General features: G+C 49.9%; 1 protein-coding gene across 1 annotated transcript; it reads left to right on the forward strand.

Moving 5' to 3' along the window:
* The first annotated feature begins 4,481 nt into the window (after positions 1 to 4,481).
* Positions 4,482 to 8,958, forward strand: RPP25 (ribonuclease P and MRP subunit p25). Its single transcript, XM_043554984.1, has one exon. It carries the CDS (start codon positions 4,992 to 4,994, stop codon positions 5,631 to 5,633), a length of 642 nt encoding a protein of 213 aa, XP_043410919.1. The 5' UTR covers positions 4,482 to 4,991; the 3' UTR covers positions 5,634 to 8,958.
* Positions 8,959 to 16,070: the final 7,112 nt, after the last annotated feature.

The raw sequence follows: 16,070 nt of genomic DNA on the forward strand, positions 1-16,070 counted from the left end.
GCCTGATGCTAGGAAAGCAACTGAATTTCATGCAAGGTTGATGTTCACTGGATCTGAACCACAAACTCCTATTCTCCGTCTGTAGGGCCAGAGCCAGCACAGAAGGAGCAGCCTGAAGGCAGAGGCTTGGCTGTTGTTGGAACTCCTAGGCTGTCATGGCTGGCCCAAGGGCAAAAGCAATAACTAGAGATGAGACATCTTAAGGAAGCTGGGTTGGGCTGGACTGGGGGTGGGGAGACAGAGATGGGAAGCTGGAATTAGACCATTGCCCTAGGGCTTGAGACTCATTTTAGAGAAGAGGAACCCAACCTGGGCAGGGACTCCTCCAAGGCGGAGCCCTCGAGCTCTCTCTCAGGCCAAGTTCCCCTCCAGGCTTCTTTGCCTAGCCACGTTAAATTTGCAAAGAGCTCTGATAGCTATAATCCTATGCATCCTTCAGGAGAGCCCTCTAAAGTGGCGGCTGCTCTTGTGCTCATGACCAAAGTCTTGAAAACGATCTTAGAAAAGTTGTCACGCATGCTCCCATTTAGCAAAATTTATTAAGTGCTCTCTGTATGCCAGGAAAGAAATCCGGCTTTCCTGATTTAAGGTCTTGCCACATATTTGCTTCAATATATTGATTCCTGATTGCCCCTCCTCCTAAATTTGCCTCCCAAACACCCCCTTTCTGCTGTGGCTTTGAAGTATCTACAGATTTTTTGACACTGCTCCCTTCAAGAAGTAAAACCTAATTTCTCTTCAGAGGAAGCTGGGCTACAAAAGGCACTGTGGCTTCCTGCTCACTCCCTCTCTCTCTGATCACTTGCTCTGGGGGAAGCCCACTGATATGTAATGAGCACATCTATGGAGACATCCAATGTGATAAGGAACTGAGACCTCTAATCAACATGTGAGTAAGCAGGGGAGCAGATCTGCCATACCTAGCCAACATCTTGGTTGCAATCTCAGGAAAGGTCCTGAGCTAGAACCCCCCCTCCCTACAAGCTGCCCTTGGATCTCTAGCTCTCAATAACTGTGTAAGATGTGAATGTTTTTGTTTCAACCTGCTGAGTTTGGGGGGGTAATTTTTTATGCAGCAATAGATAACCAATATATCTTCCTCACTGTAGGAACCCCCACTTTCCCCAAAACCAACTCATACCTTTCCCAAGCGGCTCAAATCATTTAAGTTTCCTTTCCTCTTACACTCAGGTGAGGTAGTAAAGTGAGTCAGCAAACCCTGCATTCAAATACCTGTGGCTGCTGCTTTTTAGCTGCGGTGCATTGGGCAAAGTTACTTAACCTCTCTGTGCCTCAGTTTCCATATCTGTCAAACAATGATGAAAAGGAAGATTATAAAGATGGAATCAGGGAATAGATCTGTGAGAATACCTGGCCCAATGCTGGATGTTTGGTAGGCACCTGATAAATCTGAGCTCCCTCTGGCCCCCTTCTAATCTTCCAGTTCCTGACCCCTTTGCATGTTCCCAAGTCCTTGCCTACAGAGGCTGGGACTAGGACCAGCAGCTTTAGGAGCTCCCCATTCTCTTCCTGACTTTGGAGACAGAAGAGGAGGAGACCTGTCCTGAGCCTGGGGGTTTCTCCCAGTCTTAGGGTGAGAAGAGACTTGTCCAGAGGCAGGATGTACAGATGGAAAGGCCCTTTTGCAGAGCAGGGGCTCCAGCCTAACCACCCCATCAGGTCCTCTAAGGATGAAAGGAGTCTACGGTGCCACCAACTAGGCCCTAACATATTAGGAAAACTGCTCTTACCAAGGCTTTGCCCATTTTCCCTTCCTTTCAGCAGCTTTCTCCCCACCTTTAAAAATTTTAATTTATCTTAATCTCAAATAATATATGAAAAATATTAGCCAACATTTCCCAAGAATTTACCAGCTAAGTTTCTAAGATGCTATGTGTCTCCCAACCAGTTTATGAGGCAGGTTCCTATGTTAGCCCCATTTCACAGTTGAGAAAACCAAGGCATAGGAGTTAAGTAAATTGCCCAAGGTCACATAGAGGCAAGAAGAAGCTAAACGAAGCTCAGACTCCAAGGTCAGTACCTCGTTTACACAGGCTGTTCCAAGGCTCTGCTTAATTCTGTATTCATATTTAGCAGTGCTTTTCTTAAAGAGGCTCACAAAATCTGGATGCTGCCTCAGAGGCAACAGATGCAGTATGCTCTTTTCTTAAAGATATTTTAAAAATACATTTACATCTACAAACACATATGGAAATAGATCCCCCCACCCCTCCGCCGCGCGCTTAAAAAAAAAAAAATACTTATGGTCCTACCCAGCTCTTTTAACTGAAAGCCTTGACCGTCTTTCCGTTTCTAACCCTCGCGGGGTATGCGCCACAGAAACGCACAGATATTTGCTCACCTTCCCAGAGTTCAGCCCTCTACTCCTCTACCAACCGCGTTCGCCCCTTCTCCGGGGTTCCTGGCCGCCTCCCCACGTGTTCTGCCTTCGTCCGGTTCCTCGGCCCCGTTTGCTCTCTCACATCGCCCCCTCCCTCGTATCCTCGCCACCTCCCCTCCGTACCCCTCCCTAGCTGCCCGAGCATTTCTCCCCTCTTCCAGCCTCGCGCGGGTACATCACCGCCCGTTTTTTACACCCCCATTGACCCCTCTCTCGCCCCCGCTTCTTCCCGGCCAATCTCCCTCACCCTTACTCACAGTTCCCCCACGCCTGACCCCTCCCACTTCCACCCCTCCAGCCAAGCCACCCTGTCGCCCAGCAGGAGCGCACAGCCGGCAGGCTAGGACGCGCGCTGACAGGGTAATGAATGGCTTCAGCGGTAATTAGCGACCCGGCGGCTAATCACGATGTACATTTACATTTTAAGTGCTGCAGAGGAAGCGGGGAAGGGGAGGGGCCCCGGAGGGAATGCGGGCCTGTTTGGCGCTCTCCCTTCGCTGGGGAGCGAGGTGAATCCGAGTCTTCTACAGCTGGCAGTAGTAGAAGGGGGAGAAGGGTGCTTTCGAGGGCCAACCCAAGCGGACGCAGAACAGCCGCGGGCTAACCCGACGCAAACCCGGAACTCCCAGGCCCCTTCCTCTAAATTGCAGACCCTGCCTGTATCCCCTCCAAGTGAAAGTTCAGCTTAGGCTTGCATACTCCTGCGCAAGGAGTGCTCGCTTCTTCCCTAACCAGCCCGTTCTAACGTAGATTTCACCCGTTCCAGGACTTTCTTCCAGGCCTAGCCGAAATTGCTGCCTGAGGTTCCCTGCGCCCCGCCACGCGCTGCAGTCTTTGTGTTCTATCGAGGCTGCCGTGCCCGTTCTCCGTGGGGCTCGCGGGAGCTGGGGCACAGCTGAAGTCCCGGTTCCAAGTGGAAGGCGACCCTGAGAGCTCCTGAGCCTAGCGTGCAATCAGGAGATCCAGGCCAGAGTCGGTCACTCATACGTTGGGGTGCAAAGGTCCACTAGCTCCAGCCACTCCCCTAAGGGGCGAAAATGGGGTCAGCCGGGTTCTGAACAGCAGGGCCGAGAGCTAGGACATACAAGATGACGAGGAGATGAGAACAGCTGTGAGAAGGGAGAAGGAGACCCTGGCAGCTCCGTCTCAAGACTGGGACCCAGCTCCCCCCAGGCACCGTCAAGCCGCCCTCACTTTGAGGTTTCCCGCCCGCCGCAGCACTCCGGGAACCTCCCCGCCACGCCCGGCGGTAGTACCCCCTACCCGGATCAGGTCTGCACCGCTTTATCTGACTGTGCGCGTGAGCGATGGGGTGGAAGGGTGAAGGACAAGGCCCTAGGGCACTTCTAGGGAGTGTCCAGCCCCTTTTAACTCCCCTCCCATCACCAGTCCTTCAATCCCAGCCTCACCTCTCACTGTCCACCTCTCCAGGTAGGAGGTCGGGCCACCCTCTCGGTCCTGTGGAGTTCCCGGAGAAGGGCACCCAGTAGTTTCATAACGCCCCCGAGGCTTCAACTTCCCACCTTTCTCCTCCCTCTCAAAACCTGCCTTCATCCAGCCTCCTTTTTGAAAAAGGACCCCACTGGGTCTCAGTTTGACTAACAACGAGTACCACCTGGGAAGAAGGGGGTTCCACATTACCAGGGAACAGTGCCTGTTTTACCCTAAAACCTGCAGCTTTAATAGAAGACGTTGCGTGGGTGGAGGGAGCTTAACTCCTCTTGATAAGGTCTCTCCTTGTTCTCTTCCCATTCGCCTCAGGGTCAGCCTGGCCTGGAGCCTCACCCCCTCGGTCCAGGAGTGTACTGGGGTCCGGGAGCCTCCAGCTCCGGTCAGGCGCGGCGAGCTGAGACCCCATTCTCTGGCCGCACTGGGAGTACCACTCCGCGACGTAGTCGTCCGAGGGCGGCACGGGGCGCAGCGGCCGCCAGCGCCTCCGCACTCTGCTGACCGTGCACAGGCTGTCCTTGAGGCGAAAAGAGCGGCCCCGGCGCGGGAGGCAAGTTGTTGGCGGGGGTGGGGGGGGGGGAGAGGCCCCAGCAGGCCTCTCGGAAATACCTCCTTGAGAGGGGACAAGGGGCGGCCTTCAGTTGGAACGCGCAAGGGCTCGGGGACCGGCTTGAAGCGGCTTTTGCATCGCAAACGCAGTTTTTATTTAGGTTGTCCGTTAATGAGGGTTGGCTTAGGGAGGGCACTGGCGATTATAGGGGAACTTCCTCTGGCAAGTCACCCCCTGGCGCTGCCATTACACCTACCGGTGCGCACCGCTCCCACGCCCCAGTGTCTGGACTCGACTGGATTCTGGAGGCGGGAGAGGCTAGGACGCGGGCGGGCCGAGCCGAGTTAGAGGCGGGGCCTGGCGGCAGGGGCGGGGGCTTCCAGGCTCCCAGGCGGGGCCTCAGCTAAAGGCGCGGAGCACCGCGCGCCTAGAGCGCGGCGTAGAGCAGCGCCCACTGGAGAGAAGTCGGAGGCGAGGGTCGCGCCGTCCCACCCCGCCCAACAGCGTCCACGCCGCTTCCGCACCCTTACCCCTGCCGGCCCTTGCCGGGCGCGACCGGCGGCCATGCAGCCCCGGGGCTGAGGCGGCCCCATGGCGAAGCCCGCGTCCCCGCGGTCCGGGCAACGACGGCGCATGGAGAACTTCCGTAAGGTGCGCTCGGAGGAGGCGCCGGTGGGGGGCGGGGCCGAGGGGGGCGGCGCGGGCCCCGGCCCTTTCGCGGACCTGGCGCCGGGAGCCGTGCACATGCGGGTCAAAGAGGGCAGCAAGATCCGGAACCTGCTGGCTTTCGCCACCGCCAGCATGGCGCAGCCAGCCACGCGCGCCATCGTCTTCAGCGGCTGCGGTCGGGCCACCACCAAGACCGTCACGTGCGCAGAGATCCTCAAGCGCCGCCTGGCGGGCCTGCATCAGGTCACGCGGCTGCGCTACCGGAGCGTGCGCGAGGTGTGGCAGAGCCTCCCGCCGGGGCCCACACCGGGTCAGGAGCCTGGTGAGCCGGCCGCCAGTCTCAGTGTACTTAAGAACGTGCCCAGCCTCGCCATCCTACTTTCCAAGGATGCACTGGATCCCTGCCAACCCGGCTATCAGCCCCCGAACTCCCATCCTGCACCCTCGTCCCAGCCAACTGCACCGACGTCCAAGAGGAGCCTAGGGGAACCCGCAGCTGGAGAAGGCTCTGCGAAGCGGTCACAACCTGAGCCAAGTGCTACGGAAGAGGACCAGACGGCCTGAGAACTCGTGGGTCTGGGCCACCTACACCGGCTGGGTCTCACCCGCAGCGCCTCGACCTTGAGACATATCTCCAGCCTTTTACGCCTTGGTGGTCTGGACACAGCTCCTCAGACTGTCAGCGTGGAGCACAAGGCAACAAGAGAGGGACCCTAGGGAAGCTTCGTGGGTGGTTGCTTCTCTACTTGTGTTGCCTGAAGACGCAGAACTCCCACCTTCAGCTTTTGTGAGCCATACTAGGACCTTCTTGGAGGGGGGGCGAAGGTGGGTAGTGGTGGGCAGTGGGACTCTTGAGCCTTGCTCAAGACCCCCAAGGGTTAAAGGCATCCAGTATTCATGCGGGGGGCTGGAGTGTGGAAGCCCAGGAAAGCTCTTGGAATCATCTTCATTGGTGGCTAAGGGCCAAGGGTGAGAAGGCAACTGCTGGAGGGCAGGGGAGTCTGAGTTGGGGGGGAGTGTATTCTGCACGTCCCCTGGGACACCACTCCCTTCTAGTTTTCCTTACCCTGCTCTTAAGGAGCATCCTGAGGTCATACTGCAGGAGTGCCTCCATGGATAGACTCTAGCTCTTTTAACACCCCCCCCCTTCCCCACTGGCCCAGAGGGAAAGACCCAGCACAGAAGTCTATGCCTACTCCCTGAATCTCAGAGCTGGAGTCCTGCTTCCAATAAAACAAAAACAAAAAATGGCTCTGGCCCCAGGTTTTTTCCTTATCACTTAACCTAGGTGGAGGCTGTTTTGGCCTGCCCCCCCGTGTCTCAGTCCCCACCAGCCTGGAGTCCTGGGCCTTTGGAGTCTTCAGGGTCAGGCACAGAGACTGGATCGCCTCAAAATGGAGCAAGAGGTACATTGTCCAGTTTCTGTCTTCTCCCTCTCCCAGCCTTCCCTGGCTGGCTCTAGCCTCAGGGGCTTGTGGCCAGAAGGGGGCCTTTGTCCCTTGATGCCATTACCTCTGAGGGTTGGTGCATTACCACATTGCTTTTCTGAGAAGGGAAGGAAGGCAAGCACCAATGAACTCTCCTGAGGGTCACTGCCAAGGGAAGCATACCCCACTGGGTTCCCTAAACCCGCAGCCTCCTGCCAATTGACAGCCTTATCCAGAAAGCTGGCACAAAACCCCTCATCGCCATCGGTAGGATCTCCCCTTCGCTGCTCTCTCTCTCAGAAAGGACAGCACACCCTTGGGAGAGGGGGAGGAGTGAGGGTGAGGAGAAAGAATGAGCACAAATCCACTGCTGGAAATTACTATTCAGCAGAGAAGCTGGAACTTGGGCTGTGAATCACTGCAGGCTCCCTGATAAGCTGCTGCCTCCAGCCCTGCACAGCTGTCTGTTGAGAGATAACAGCCTCATAAGCCATTCTGCCCAACTCATAGTTGGGTGGGAGGAGGGGTGCTGTGTACAGAAGGACTCTAGCAGGTGAGGGTGGGGGCGGCACAGAGCTCCAGGATCTCAGAAACAGACCCTACCACGTGCAACTCAACACCACCTCTGGAAAAGAGATGGGGAGAATGTTAAGTCACTTCGCTGGCAGAATCCTGAATAAATTCTTCCGGTGACAAGAGGTGAGTTTCTGCAGCTGAGAGGAGGGGCTCTTCAGGGAGTTGTCCCCCACCTATATTTCTCCTTGAGCTTTGGATCAGTGAGCCCTGTCATCTAGACTCTGGCACGGTTTACCCTCCCCAATTTCTTGTTCTTGATGAGTCCCTGGGAAAGGCCAAAGGGTTTATGTGTACTTGTCTGACCCTCTCACAGGTGGTCCAAGAAAGCTGGAAAAAAATGCACTAGGTGCCCTGGGCTGGTCCTGGGCTTTGTGCCTCTAAAGGAAATGATAAAACTTGGAAGAGGCCCTGCATGGTAGAAGCTTACAAAAGACTGATCTTGGTTCTGGAAAAGGGCCAACTTTCCAAAACCAGTATCTGAAGTCCTGATTGCCAGGTCACCAAGACTATGCAAGCAGAGGCTTGTCCGGGAGGGGAGGCTGCAGAGGCTTTCTTTTTTTGATGGCAAGGATCAGCGAAGTCCCTTTCCTGCCTAGAAACTCATCCTGTGGCATGGGCAGAGGGGCTTATTTCCCCACCTTTAGGGCATTAACCTGCCCTGATGGTGGGCTGAGCTGCCCCCCGTACCAGAAAGCAAGAAATGAAACACTTTCTTTTCTGCACCCCCACTCCACCCCAGCACATTCAGTTCCCAAGCTTTTGATAGGTGCTTATGGGTGCCAGTGGAACCCAGCACCCATGAGCACCCCATCCCCGCCTTACTGATCCTCTGGCCCTGCTGACCCAGGAGCAGGCTCCAAAGGAAGGTGACAGATATGCATATACACCCCCTGCCCCCCGAGACTGAGGTGGGAACCTGAGAAGTGCTGGAATAAGCGGGGAGTGGCTACAGGAGCACTCATCCACAACATCGTCAGGTCACACAGTCAAAATCCATTTGGGAACATAAATGTATATAATACAAGGACAGAGCATGTGGTCAATGGGCAGTGGATCTCCAGCTGGGCGTTAAGGGACTTCATTATTGTTGTACCAGATCCCAGTCTAGGCACAGGGTGGGGCTAGGGCAGGGGGCTAGGGGAAAGAATCACAGTAAAATCAGACATTATTCCTGCCTCGAGGACGTCCCAGTTAGTGGAAAGAAAGAAAAGAAAGTTATAACACAATGCAATGGTAGTGGGAAAAGGTGGGAGCTCTGAGAAGGGGCGCTTAATGCACCCACAGGTGCTGATGCAGCTGGTTCCCCAAGGACCAAAGGAGTTAGCCAGCCGAGTAGGACTGGTCTGGCAATTCCAGGCAGAGCACAGAGAGGTGATGCTCTGTCTCGTGTTGAGGCAGCCACAAGTATCTGAAGGATACAAGTATCTTAAGGATATCTGGTTTTGTTTGACATCTGCTGATTATCATAGATATTGTGGGTTGAAGTGTGTCTCCCCCGCCACCCCACAAAAGATATTTTGAAGTCCTAATCCTGGTACCTGCGAATGTGACTATTTGGAAATGGGTCCTTACAGATGTAATTAATATGTAAGAAGGGGTCATACTGAAGTAGGATGGGTCCTTAATCCAATATGACTGGTGTCCTTATAAAAAGAGACAGACATGCAGAGAGAAAAACAACATCTGAAGACGTAGTCAAAGATTGGAGTTACACAGCTGCAAGCCAAGGAATGCTGAGGATTGCCCGCAAACAATAGAAGCTAAGAAAAATGCATGGAAGATTCTTCCCCGGATCCTTCAGAGAGAGCATGGTCCTGCCGACAACTTGATTTTGGACTTCTAGCTTCCAGAACTATGAGAGAATAAATTTCTGTTGTTTCAAGTCACCCTGTCTGTGGTAGTTTGTTACAGCAGACTTAGGAATCAAAAACAACAGGTATTCTCACCATATCCAGTGGAAACAGGGAAGAGGAATGTAGGGTGTTTGCCAAGGTCCTTGCTATCAGAATTCCCAGTCCTGCGTGGAGAGAGGCTCTCTATTCCGCAGGCCTGTGCTAGCAAATGTAATGCCTAGTGTCATATAGAACATACCATAGGCTTTAAAGAAAGTCAAGTTGACTGTGATTTGGGGCAACTTAATTCTTCACTGAGCCTCAGCTTTCTCCTCTGCAAAATGGGCCAGATTGCTGTGGGATAAAGGACATAATAATACCTTGCTTCCCAACCATGGTTCATCATCAGAATCACCTAAGGAAATTGTTAAAAAAAATACAGAATGCCTGGGCCGAACTCCAAACCAACAGGGTCAGAATCTCCTACAAAGGACCTGGAAATAGGCATTGTAATAAGATCTTCATATGATTTTTGATGGTTAATCAGGTTGACTATTCCCTGAGCTAAAATGTAGAGAACAGCACTCACTGGTAGGAGAGACATGAAATTAAATCCTGTTTCTTTCCCTTCACATTCAGCCACAGTTTGAACCCTTTTCTGGGGAGAGAAACTTAACTGTTGAAGAACTGTTGTGAGCTGCCCCCTAGAGGTGGTTCTGGAAAAGAGAGACCAGGCTCAGGGAGCTGGGAGGTGGAGGGAGATCCCTGTTGAAGAGCAGGTAATGAATGGACTCAGAGCACAGGGCTCCCCTGCCCTAGGCCCTGTTTCCCAAAAGGAAACTGAGGGTGTGGGGCCCAGCTCAAACAGCTACAAAGACTGGGGCGCCTGGGTGGCTCAGTCGGTTGAGCGTCCAACTTCAGCTCAGGTCATGATCTCACAGCTCGTGAGTTCGAGCCCCATGTCGGGCTCTGTGCTGACAGCTTGGAGCCTGGAGCCTGCTGTGGATTTTGTGCCTCCCTCTCTCTGCCCCAACCCACTTGCATTCTGTCTCTGTCTCTCTCAAAAATAAACATTAAAAAAAAATTTAAAACAGCTACAAAGACTTATCTTTCTTTGTAAACAAATAAATTATAAGGATGTAGAAAAACTGGAAACCTGCATATGTTGCTGGCGGGAATGCAAAGTAGTACAGGCTACTTTGGAACAATTTGGTAATTCTTCAAAAAGTTAAACACAGAGTTACCACATGACCCATATCATACTACTAGATGTATACCCAAAAGAACTGAAAATATATGTCCATACAAAAACATCACAATGTTTGTATACAATATCCACAGCAGTCTTATTTATAATCGCCAAAAGGTAGAAACAACTCAAATGTCCATAAACTAATGAATGGGTAAACAAAATGTGGTATGTCCACCTAATGGAGTATAATTCTGCGATACTGAGGAATGAGGTACTGATTTATGTTACAACGTGGATGAACCTTGAAAACATCGTGCTAAGTGAAAGACCCCAGACACAAAAAAACCCACATAGCGTCTGATTCTAATTATATGACATGTCCAGAATAGGCAAATCCACAGAGACAGAAGGTAGATTAGTAGTTGCTTAGGATGGGGTTGGTGGGTGCCACTGGGTAGAGAGATTCTTTTGGGGGTAATGAAAATGTTCTGGAATTAGTGACAGTGATAACACAACATAGTGAATAAACTACAACTGAACTGCACACTTCAAAAGGGTGGATCTTGGGGAGCCTGGGTGGCTCAGTTGGGTAAGCATCCAACTCTTGATTCAGCTCAGGTCATGAACTCACACTTTTGTGAGTTCAAGCCCTGCATCAGGTTCTGTGCACTGACTTCACAGAGCCTGTTTGGGATTCTCCCTCTCTCCCTCTCTCTCTGTCCCTTCCCCACTCATGCTTTCTCTGTCTCACACTTTTGTGAGTTCAAGCCCTGCATCAGGTTCTGTGCACTGACTTCACAGAGCCTGTTTGGGATTCTCCCTCTCTCCCTCTCTCTCTGTCCCTTCCCCACTCATGCTTTCTGTCTCTCTCAAAATAAATAAATAAATAAATAAATAAATAAATAAATAAATAAATAAGGGGGGGTGGGTCTTATGGTATATAAGTTATATCTCAATAAAAATTACATCTGATTATAAAAGTAATATTTTAGGGGGCACCTGGATGGCTCAGTCAGTTAAGCGTTGGACTTTGGTTCAGGTCATGATCTCGTGGTTTGTGGGTTTGAGCCCCACATTGGGCTCTGGGCTGACAGCTCAGAGCCTGGAGCCTGCTTTGGATCCTGTGTCTCCCTTTCTCTCTCTGTCCCTCCCCGATTTGTGCTCTCCCTCTCTCTCAAAAATAAATAACCATTAAAATTTTTTTAAGTAATATTTTAGGAAATTACTAATAGAAATAAGTAACTACATTGTGAAAAGTTGCCATTAAAACCTCCTAATGGGAGCCCCACAGGATTACCTTTGAAGGCTATTTCCTTCCGCTACCCCTTCTCCCTGATTCTCAGGTGACCACGGTGGTGTATTTGTCCATATCACTTCCATGCCTTGTTAGCCGTATCACAACCTGCCCTGCCCTGGGAAAAGAACTATAATTTTACAATAGGAAAATACTTTTTCTAGTTGCCATTTATTGAGCCCTTACTGGGTGCCAGCCAGGACAGTGTTTCACATGCATTATCTTATGTAATCTTCCCAATCTATTAGGTAGGTTCCATTATTATTCCCATTTTATAGATGAGGAAGCTATGGTTCAAGAAGTTGAAGTAACTTGTCTAAGGGCATGTGGCAGAGCTATAATTCAATAGCAGCAAGAATGTCACGGTCTCAGGTGCCTTCCCTTGTTCATCCCCAGCCCCCTAGTAGTGAGATCCTCATCACTGGAGGTGCTCAAGAAGGACCCAAGGAAATGGAAACAATGTGCAATCGGTGAGACTAATGGCCACAAGGGTGACTTCCAGCCTTGAAAGACAGCATTCATTTCTTTTTCCAGTACATGCTTCATTCCTACCAGAGAAAATAAGAGCTCTTCTGGACTGTGATCTTCCCTTTACTAGACATTCACATGGTGGAACACTGCCTCTATCCTCACAAACTCCTCAATCGCCTCATCCCCCCTTCTCTGCACACATCGGAAGTGCCTTATCACAGCTCTTCCAGGATGAAGGCTCTGGGCTGCAGCAGGAAGCTGACAGGCTGGTGACTGACACCCTTGAGGCAACAGAAGTCCAGCAGCTGCTTCTCCAGAGGGGCAGAAAAGGATTCAGGGCAGATGATGGTAGTAAGAGACAAAAGACTCTGATGGCTTGAGCAAGAGCCAGGATGTCTGGCCTCAACTTTTCTGGGAAGGAGCACCCACCAGAAGCAGCAGAATGGACTGGGGGCCTGGGAACATAGCTGGAGGCAAACTTGGGAACAGCCCCCATCAAGTGATGTGGTAGGCTGAATAGAATCTTCCCCCCTCTCCCTGATGTATATGCCTTGTATAATTGGAGCGGAATCTGTGAATGTTGATGGGGTATCATTTCCAAGATGAGGCTACTAATCCATTTACTTTGACTTAAAAGAAGAGGTTACTCTGGATGTGCCTGACCTAGTCAGAGGAGGTCTTTAAAAGAGAGTAAAGTGTTAGAGACCCTCTCCTGCTGGCTTGAAGATATAAGCAGTGGTACTGTGAGAGGGCCTATGGAGAGGCCACGTAGTAAGGCCCTGAGGGTGGCCTCTCATAGCTGAGAGTGGTTCTATGCTAACAGTTAACAAGAAAAAACAGGGGCACTCAGTCCTACAACTGTGAGGAATTGAATTCTGCTAACCACCTGAACAAGCTCAGAAGAGGATTCTGAGCTCCAGATGAGACCACAGACCTAACTAACATCTTGATTTCAGTCTTCTGAGACCCTGAGCAGAGCACCAGTCATGCCATGCCTGGACTCCTGACCTACAGAAACTGGGGAATAATAAATGGGTATTGTTTTAAGCTGCTTAGTTTGTGGCAAATTGCTATGCATCAATAAAAAACTAGTATAGGTGATGAGGGCTGAGAACAGTCCTCAAGGTAGCAGGGGCTTCAGAATTCACTGAGAAGCCATCAAAGCCTTCCTTCAGGGGTGGTGGGTGAAAAAAATCCACAACTTCTAGAATCAGACAAACCTGGGCTCAAATCTAAGCAGTACTATTTATTAGCTGTGTGATTCTTGGCCAAGCGCCCTTTGAGTCTATTCCTTTATCCATAAAATAGGGATAAGTACTTCTCTCACAAGGTTGTTATGAGACTTAGATGGGATAATAGTTTGCAGGAGTGCCTGGCTGGCTCTGTCAGTAGAGTGTGGGACTCTTGATCTCAGAACCTTGAGTTCGATGGGAATGCAAACTGGTGCAGCCACTCTGGAAAACAGTATGGAGGTTCCTCAAAAAATTAAAAATAGAACTACCCTACCACCCAGCAATTGCACTATTAGGTATTTATCCAAGGGATACAGGTGTGCTGTTTCAAATGGGCACATGCACCCCAATGTTTATAGCAGAGCTATCGACAATAGCCAAAGTATGGAAAGAGCCCAAATGTCCATCGACAGATGAATGGATAAAGAAGATGTGGTATATATATACAATGGAATATTACTCGGCAATCAAAAAGAATTAAATCTTGCCATTTGCAACTATGTGGACAGAACTAGCAGGTATTAGGTTAAGCGAAATTAGAGAAAGACAAATATCATGTGACTTCACTCATATGAGGAATCTAAGATACAAAATAGATGAACATAAGGGAAGGGAAGCAAAAATAATATAAAAACGAGGGGGGCAAAACATAAGAGACTCTTAAATATAGAGAACAAACTAAGGGTTGCTAAGGGGTTGTGGGGAGGGGGATGGGCTGAAATGGGTAAGGGGCATTAAGGAAGACACTTGCTTGGATGAGCACTGGGTGTTATACATAGGGGATGAATCACTGGAATCTACTCCTGAAATCACTATTGCACTACATGCTAACTAACTTGGATGTAAATTTAAATAAATGAATAAATAAGTAAATAAAAATTTTAAAAATAAAAAATAAAGATGTTAATTAATCACACATTGTTCTGAAGCCAGAAAATGACTCTAAAAAAAAAAAAAAAAAAACCCAAAAAACAAAAACGTGAGTTTGCGCCCACACTGGGGGTACAGCTTACTTTAAAACACAAATAAAAAAAAGTTTGCAGCATGCAGTGACACATAATAAACCATAACCATAATTGTATTAAACAACAATGCTCCATAGCCGAGCCAAGGCACTGTAAGCAATGTGGAGAGACCGACAGCAGAGAGACCAGTTGGGCCCAAGACTTTCTTAACTATGAGAGTCCCGACCTCATCCTGCGCTTCCAGCCCTTGGAGATTTGAAGAATATGAATTAAAACGCAAAGAGGTCAAAGCTTTTCCAAGTATCCTTTGGTTAGGCTGGTGGGAGAAGGTGAGGGCAGATGCTTTGAAAAGAAAAGCTTTTTTATCCTTTTGCCAGCCAGGTTCACACCCCCTAAAACCACACTGCTAGGGAGGGAAAAGAGAATGGTAGATGCTTCCGCCCTGGAGAAAGGGCCAGAGTGAGCAAGAGGAGCCTCAGTGTCCATCTTTTCTTTCCTCAGTGAGTGCAGTGATAGAGCGTGAAGGATACCAAGAGACTGTCTTATTGACTCTGGGTGGCGGCACAGTAATTCAGGCCTGGGGAAGTGGCCCAGACCACATCTTATGTCAGGATGTAGTTAGTAAGTCCAGATTAGATGTTAAGAGCCTTGGAATTTAATCAACCCCATTTCAGAGCAGTCTGCTGTCGAAACCCTACTGTAGGGATTGGGGGCAGGCGTCTGGCCAGAGATATTGTTTTGTTTGAGGCATGCTCAGAGACTGGGACTGTCTTCGCCAACAATTTACTTAGCACAGGTTCACTGTTAGTTATAATATATAATAATAATATTTCATAAGCCAATAGCATACAGGATAATGTCTTCCAAAGAGTCAATAAGAAATAACACACTCCAAACCAGTGACAGATTAATTACACTATTATTCCAGACAAACTGGAGATGAAAGAAACAAAGTCCATATTTAGTTGAGGTGTACCTTTTTATGAGTTCTTGGTAGAGTCTGTCCTTCCAACTAAAAGCTGGGTATCAGCTGCCTGCCTAGATCCCTCACTATTGGAGCACATAGTAAGCAGGCCGAGGCACTGCAAGGTAGGCTGCTCTAAAGGTTACTACTCCAGGGACAATTACATGGCTTGTGACACTGCCTACAAGGAGTGGCCTTGCCAAGGCAGGAACAGATGTCCCTTATCTACCTAAAACTGCTATGTGCTTTAATACCACTGCCAGCCAAGAGCAGTCAGACTGGCCACGGCAGAAGCAAGTGTCTCAAGTTCTTCCGAGAACAACAGAGGGTAGTGTTGTTCAGACACTCTGGTAAGTCCTCACAGATTTTTTTTTTTTTAAGTTTATTATTTTGAGAGGGAGAGAGAGTGAGAGCACTCAAGTGGAGGAGGGGCAGCAAGAAAGAGGCAGAGAGAGAATCCCAAGCAGATTCTGCACTGTCAGCGTGGAACCCCGATGCAGGCCTTGAACTCAGAAACCGTGAGATCATGACCTGAGCCCGAAGTTGGACGCTTAACCAACTAAGCCACCCAGGCGCCCCCTCACAAATTCTTTATGTTCAGAGTTTAAAAGTCCATCATGCCCTCACCGTGCTGCCAATGACCTAAGGGTCCCCTCCACTCCAGGTGCCATTGCTCATTCCAAAGTCTTAATATCTGGGGCGCCTGGGTGGCTCAGTCAGTTAAGCATCTGCCTTCAGCTCAGGTCATGATCTCATGGTTCATGAGTTCAAGCCCCATATCCAGCTTTCTGCTCTAAGTGCAGAGCCCACCTAGGATCTTGTATCTCTCTCTCTGCCCCCGCCCCATCTCTCTCAAAATAAACATTAAAAAAAAGTCTTAATATCCAAGTTCAAAGAAATTTCAACAAAATAAGTTATTCTAAACAGATTGAAACCGCAAACAACTTTGTCTAAAACAAACTTTCAAAACATGGATTTGAAATCGTAAGTCGGTACGCAACAAACACCCAGATTAAGTCCTCAGAACTGGGGGTTTCAGAGCCTTGAT

The sequence above is a fragment of the Prionailurus bengalensis genome, chromosome B3 (genome assembly GCF_016509475.1).
Source record: "Prionailurus bengalensis isolate Pbe53 chromosome B3, Fcat_Pben_1.1_paternal_pri, whole genome shotgun sequence".
In the NCBI taxonomy this organism is placed as follows: Eukaryota; Metazoa; Chordata; class Mammalia; order Carnivora; family Felidae; genus Prionailurus; species Prionailurus bengalensis.